This window comes from Hipposideros armiger, unplaced genomic scaffold (genome assembly GCF_001890085.2).
Source record: "Hipposideros armiger isolate ML-2016 unplaced genomic scaffold, ASM189008v1 scaffold_335, whole genome shotgun sequence".
In the NCBI taxonomy this organism is placed as follows: domain Eukaryota; kingdom Metazoa; phylum Chordata; class Mammalia; order Chiroptera; family Hipposideridae; genus Hipposideros; species Hipposideros armiger.
The window spans coordinates 937442-944874 of record NW_017731685.1 but is presented as its reverse complement, the minus strand read 5'-3'; the positions used below and the strand labels follow the sequence as shown (position 1 = coordinate 944874).

Sequence of the window (7433 nt, the reverse complement as noted above, 5' to 3'; positions counted from 1 at the left end):
AAAAAAATAAAAAGGCAGCACGACCAACCACGAGGCCAAGTGTGTGGCTTGAGTTTGCTGAATGTCTGTGTTTTGCACAGATAGCTTCACTTTATCATCAGGCAAACCTCTGAGGTAAAAGTGTATTTGTTTGGTTTTATACGTGAATAAACTAAAACTCAAGAGGTTAAAAAAAACCAGACCAAGGACACACAGCAAGGAGCAGAGTAGGGATTTGCACAGTTAACAACATTTATGTAAAACTCGGAAGGCAAAAAGATGGCTTTGGGTCTTTAATTCAAAATTATACTAGAAAAGTGGTTCTCAACTGGGGACAATTTTGCCCACCCCACAGGGGACATCTGACAACGTCAGGAAACATTTTTCATTGTCACAAGTGGATGGAGGAGCCGATTCTACTGCCATCTAGTGGGTAGAGGCCAGGGATGCTGCTGAACATCTATAATGCCTGTGACAGGCCCCAAAACAAAGAATTGTCCAGTCCACAAGGACAATAGTGCACTACTGAGAAACTCTGCTCTACGACGTGACTATGTTTGACTTATCATTTGCTATTAATTAGGCCTCAAGAATGTCAACTTGTAAAAAAACTGGTAAGATGCAAATAATTGCTAAGCAGGTAGACCCGAAGGTTATAGTTATTCAGGCATGAAGGGCTGACTGAGCAATCTTACTCCAGCCTTCTCATTATCGCTGACTATATAGATCGGTCTCTGCCACCCTCTTTGAATCCAGCTTTGCCTTCCTGCTGGTTCTCTTATACTTCCCTAGGGCTACCACAGATCGGGTAGACTAAACAACAGAAATTTATTTTCTCTCATTCGGGAGGCTGGAAGTCCAAGATCAAGGCATCCGTAGGGCTGGTTTCCTCTGAGTCCTGTCGCCTTGGCTTGCAGTTGGCCACCCTCTTGCTGCCTCTTCACATGGTCTTTTTCTGTGCATGGGCACCCCTGATGTCTCTCCCTCATCTTATAAAGACACCAGTTATATTGGATTAGGGCCCCAGCTTTATTACTTTATTTAACCTCAATTGCCTTTTTAAAAGCTCCATCTCCAAATATAGTCGCATGCTGAAGTGCTAGAGGTTAGGATTTCATTGTATGAATTTTGGGGGAGCACAATTCAGCCCATAACATCTAATTAATCTTTGACACATACTCAGTATATATTTGCATGAGAATTATGTTTTTAACTTTTTGAAAATTATGCTTTGCAAATATATCTTGTCTAGGTCCACAAAGTCTCCACGTTTCTACTACACCGGGCTGCTTCCTTGAAGGCTGTTGGTATACTAAGGCAAATCCAACAACAAAAATGACTCTCTAAAGTGGTATCTCAGATATATTATTTGCTTGTTTTCTCTTGTCCTCTCAACCAACCTCCATTAAGAGTGTTTGTACTGTGAGAGTCCTTTGCCTGAAGCTTTCTTAATCTGTAAAATCAAGGATCAAACACTATCACACATGGCTCCAAGAGACCCTGCAGGGAACCTTGCTCAGTCAGTAAATCCAAACCTCCTTTTTTCTGGCTACTGTCTCAATAATTGGCACATTATTTAAATAATTTACATTTCATGTTTATTGTCAAAAACATTCTGGAATTACTGATCGATTTTTATGACTAGCTTATGAATTTAAACTACATTAAGGTCAAGATCATCTATCAAATTGCATTCCAAGAGCTGGGATTCAAATGTTGGTCCCATAATCAGTCTCCTGGGACACACTGCTATTTCTCATCTCTTGTTACGGAAAAATTTGCCCTTAGCAAATGTCAGAGATGAACATCCCCAGCAATTTCTCTTACTAATCAATCCAAGCAAATGCAATGGGCTTGCTTTTCCCCACAGCTGAAGTCACCTCCTGGCAGGACGTGAAGCGGTAGGCTCTGAGTCAGAGCACTGAGCTGAAGCCCAAGGCCAAACAAGAATAAGTGGGAATTTGTTTAGTTCCAGACAACCACAATAAAGTGGGTATCTCAAAAAAGCAAGTCACAATCTTTTCGCTGGTGGAAGGTCTTTGCCTTCAATTTGTGAAAAACATCTGTGAAGTGCAATAAAAGATTGATTTCACCTTGCATTCTTCCATGACCAGCTTGTTCGACAAACGAAATACATATACCTATTGAACTGTCTAGAAAGATGTTCATCACATGTTTACTGTGGTTATTTCTGAGGGGTGATTTCCTGCTTTTTTTTTTAATAGATTTTTTAAAATTTCCTGAATTTTGCACAAATAGGTCATTTGTACAAAACACTAAGTCATTGCTTTGAAAAAAAGAAATCAGGGCCGGCCGAGTGGCGCGATGGGCCGGCCGAGTGGCGCGATGGTTAAGAACTCGCTTGGGATGCCAGAGGGCCCCGGTTCGGATCCCACATATGAGGGCCAGTGACACTGCCCTCTGCAGCTAAGATGCTGAACAACAGCTCAACCTGGAGCTGGGCTGCCGTGGGTCGCCGGCGACGGTGTGGGCTGCAGCCCCTGTGGCAGTGGGTTGCCATGGGCTACCGTCTGTAGCCATCAGCCAGCGTGAGCGGCCATCAGCCAGCGTGAGCGGCCAGCAGCCGCCGTGAGCGGCCACCCAGAAGCCGGCGACTGATCTGCCTCGCCCGGGAAGAGCGCAATGATGGTGCCAACTTGGGCCAGTGAAGCAATGTCCTCCACAACTAGACTGAAGAACAAAAACGACAGCAACTTGTCTGTTCCCCTTCCCCCAATTCCCCAGCACTGTTCCCATCCCCCCAATTCCCCAATAAAAAAATCTAAAAAAAAAAAAAAAGAAAAAAAGAAATAACACTGCCTTCTGTATGAAGAAATGACTGCCTGGGGTTGGGTGTTTAGGAGGTACAATTGACAAAACTCATTGGTGGGTTGGGTGTGGGAGTGAGGAGAAGGAAGGTAGACAGGGTTACTGGAAAGAACCATTTGGTGACTAAAGATATTATTTACTGAGATGGCATAGACTGGAGCAATTTCAGATTTGGGGTAAGATTTTAAAATCCACTCATTGGGTCTTGAAAGTTTTAAGGCTCTAAGTAAAATGCAAATAAATATCTTGCAGGAGGTTTTTACTCTGTAAACCATTACTCTGTAAACCAGTATCAGTTATTCCACACTATTTATTGCCACAAGACAAGAAAGTCACCACTGAAGAAGTAGGAGACCAACAAAGAAGAACATTGTTCACTTTTTCTTTCATTCATTCACTCATCAATAGAGTGTCCATTATGTGTCCAAGATACCAGCTAAATAAGAAAACTCACAATTACACTGCAGGCTGTAGAAACACATGGGGGGGGGTGCCTAAGACACACTTGCGGGGAGAGAGAGGTTCGTTTCAGAAAAGACACTGGAGGAGGTCACATCTGACATCGGTGTTCCTAGAGGATGAGGAGGAGACGGCCATGTGTTCCAGTTGTTATGGCTGTGTAACAGGTTACCCCAAAACATACTGGCTGAAACCCAAGCCAACATCCCTTAGGCTTACAGAATCTGGGGGTCTGGAATTCAGACAGGGCACAACAGGGAGTTTAGCCATCTCCTCTGTCCACTACCTTCCCTATAAAAATGATCTTCTCTGGTATGTACATTTGACATTTTCTAAAGCATATATAAAATATGAAGGAAACCTTCACAACTTGTATTCCTTTGCAATACACAACCTAAGTTTTTCTTTTATTAATAAAACGTATTAGCAACTTAATACTTACTGTGCACTTAACAGGGTCCAGGGCCTGTCCAACAACGCATTACATGATTACCTCATTTTATCCTTACAACCCCATGAAGTAGAAACTTCTATAGACCCCATTTTACAGATGAATCACAAAGAGATTAACTTATGCCTACTGGTTGCACAGATCGCAAGTATGCACTGTCCAGATTTAAACCAGACAGTCCATGTCCTGCCTGCACACTCTGGTTTAAACTGCTGTAACCTACACCTGCGGCCAAGCAGCTTCAAGATCTGCACCCCAACCAGTTCCCAGCAAGACTGCAGCTCCCAAATTCCTCCTGTATAGAAGTTCTGCAGCGGCAGTTTCACTAGGCTAAGGGCTCCGAGGTCAGGAACCTTGTTTACTCATTCACTAAGTTGCCCAAGAGGTATGCTCCATGCTTTGAACACAGTAGGCTCTCCATTTTTGTGTTAGACAGACATGTTATACAGACACCTGTTAAGTACACAAAACAATGCAATGCTAGGAAGTTCTTCCTGAGGTCTAACCTCGGGCCGTTTCACACAGCCTACAGAAGAGGGGGCCCTGAGCGCGGCGACGAGCGGCCGCGCTTGCGGCCCGTGGCCACCAGGTGTCGCTCCGGCGTCCCGGAGCCGGAGGGCGGAGCGGCTGCAGATCGCCAGGAACATGTGGACGCTCGGACGTCGCACGGCTGCCGGCCTCCTGTCCCGCTCGGCGCCCCCGGCCTCGGCCAAGACCGGTGCTGGGACCCCGCGCCCGGCGAGGCCCATCCCACCCTGCGGCCGCCGGGACCTGCGCGCGGGGACCACCGCGGCCTGCGCGCCCGGCCCTGCCGTGAGTATGCGCCGGCGGAGGGAGACCGCGCATGTCGGTGACGCTTCGCGCACGCGCGCCCGCAGAGACGGCGCTGGGCAGCGCGGGCGGACGGTGCGTGCGGCGGCGCTGAGCCGGTCTGTTTCTGTAAGGACTTGAGAACAATGTCCGGCAGGTAGTGAACGGGCTGGAATGTGCCGTAGCTAGAACTGTGGTTATCACAGCTGCTCCCACTTCTCTCTCCTCCAGAGGCAACCTTTCTTAACCTACTGTCTAGCTCCGCACCCCCATTTCCTCCTCCTCTGCTCACCTCGCAGCCCCGTGCCCTCTGCCTTTTCCTTTCTTGCTAAGGGCACTGATGGTTCAAGAGCCATAAGCGACAGCCTCTGGGCCCTCCGGCGCCTTCCCAGGATGACGTCCAGCTAAGGGTCTTCACAGGGCCCTGTGGCCGCCGCCTCTCTCAGTCACCCCCCTTGCTGTCACCACGCCGGCTGTACCACTTCTCTCTCCCTTCACAGACTTCGTGCCCTCCCGCACTGGTAGGTCCCCCTGCCAGAGCCGCTTCCCTCAGCCGCCTCCACGTATTTCCTCCGTCTCTCCAGCTGCTCAGTAGGCCTGCACATAATCAGCTCAAACCTGCCTCAGAGCTGGCACCTTGGACGCTCAGCAGTTCTGTACTGAAAGAAATCAATAGGTCACATTGTCTCCTGCAGATCCCGTTACTCAATCTGTCAGACAGCTGTCGGCAGTCAGAGCCTCTTTTCTGGACGGCAGCAGACTTCTGCCTCTTGCCAGTTGTTGCTTTGTTTTAGTCAAATGCTAGGAGCGTTACTGATGCTTCGCTGCATCACCTGTGCTAACCACCACCTCACCGGAGCTGCCTAGCAGAACTTCCTGTGATGATGGACTTGTTCTGTCTGTGCCACTAGCCACATGATGCCACAGGACACTCGAAATGTGGCCAGTGCGACTGAGGAACTGACTTTTTAAATTTTTATTTTATTTCGATAAATTTGAATGCTGCATGTAGCTCTTGGCTGCCATGCTGGACAGCACAGGCTTAGAGTGAGACCGGGAGAACTCAGTGTAATGCATTAAAAGAAGGTGAAAACAATTCCTAAGACATACTCTTGAAAAACTCTAACATGGTTACTCTCAAATGTAGAAGTGGCAATATTTAAACCATGCATTAATGGACTGTAATATACTGAAAACTGATAATGTTCTTAATTTTGCCTTTTAGAGTTGGAGCCTCCACTGCCTCAACCAGATGCTGAATGTCAAAAAGCAGAGTGTCTGTTTGATGAACTGGAGGACAACAGGAACTTTGCGCGACCCAGGGTAAGATAAATACCTTCCACATCAGAGATCTCTTCCTTCTCTCTTTCTTAATACACAGCATATGCACACATACACACATTTCTGTTATCTTTTTCTTTTTTTTCTTTTTCTCTTACCTTAAAAAACAAACAAACAAAAAAACCACCCCATATGGAATCTGTTTTCTCTCTTAGCAGCAGCACTCAAAAGCGTCTTTCCACATCATTGTGTAACACACTTTTAAATGAAGTAGTATTAAATTTTATGGACATACCATAATTCATTGAACCTATCCCCTATTGTTGGACATTTAGGTTGTCTCCAGAGTGTTGTTATTTTCTTTGCTATCTTAGTCGTTAAGATGGGCCAAGCTTCTGTAGCAAATAGACCCAAACTGTAATGGTTCAGACCAGGAGTGGTTTGTGTCCCTCTGTCCAGCAGCCCAGGGTGGGCATGCCTGTCAGTACTTTACTGTCATGCCTGTCAGTACTTGACCTTTGCATGGTCAAGGCCAGGTCGCCCTGTCCAGGTTCTGTTCTACAGAAACAGACAAGAGCTTGGGAGGCCTGGAAGTGGCACTTGTCCCTCACTCACATTTTAGTGGGAAGGACTTGGTCACATGGCCCCAGCTAGCTGCAGGGGAGGCTGGGAAATTTGGTCTAGTGGGCGACCTGGAAGAGGAGGTGATGGGCTCTGGTGGAAGGCTGCCAGGCACTGCTGCAGTCTACCCTTTGCCACCAATACCTACACAGACCCTCTTTCCGCACACCACCACACTGCCTCCAGCCCCAAGGCTGCAACCACAGCCCATGTAGTCACTCATCCACCTCAAAGACCAAGATTTCCAGGTGCCATGCAGTCCTTTCTCTAAGACTAGGAATGGCTTCTCTGACTTACACACATGGAGAGGAGCAAGATAGCTACCACAACTCCCATTCAGAAAAGAGACGTGTTCCTGGTCCATTGCAGCAACAGAGTCCCTCGGCAGCACTAGGACAACTTCTGCCCTGGCTGAGGGGGACATTCCTCCTTGAAACCCTGATTCTGCCCCCTGGGAGTCTCCTCCTTGTCCGTTACCCCACTTGGTCATAGGGGAGGCAGGCAGCCTTCACAGCCCACTGAGAGCAGTTTGGGCTTACAAAGGCTATCATGTCTTAAGGCTTCCATGGGCTATTGTAGACCAGACTCATTTTTCTCTGATAACAGGGTTCTCTCAAACACCGACAGGCTTCCTATCTCTTTACTCCCTGTCAGTCCCGTTGCCAGTAACCACATCCAAATTTCTTCCCTGGATGAAGCCTTAGGTTGCCTTATTTTTTTGCATCCTCGTCCCACGCTCAGCTCTCTCAACCTGATTTTCGCAACAAGATTGGATCCTCCTTTTTGGCTTAATGAGAGGCCCTTGTTGTTCAGAGCCTTACAGCCTCCCTTTGGCTTTTCCATGTCTGGGCAGTCTTTAATCCCCAAACACTCCATTTCATCCCATCGGACCTGCACACATGCCAGTTCTCACCTGCTAACAGCAGCAAGGAGCCACCCATACACAGGAACATTCTAACTGTCCCCACAACTATAGGCTAAGTAAGTAATCACACTGTTGGTC

General features: G+C 47.3%; 1 protein-coding gene across 1 annotated transcript in view; it reads left to right on the top strand.

Moving 5' to 3' along the window:
* The window catches only part of PIP5K1B (phosphatidylinositol-4-phosphate 5-kinase type 1 beta), a 408785-nt gene that overhangs the window by 388363 nt on the left and 12989 nt on the right, over positions 1-7433 (top strand). Inside the window, exon 15 of the mRNA XM_019661095.1 lies at positions 5754-5851. Within this exon, the coding sequence (XP_019516640.1) occupies positions 5754-5851 (98 nt within the window). The remainder of the gene's footprint in view (positions 1-5753; positions 5852-7433) is intronic.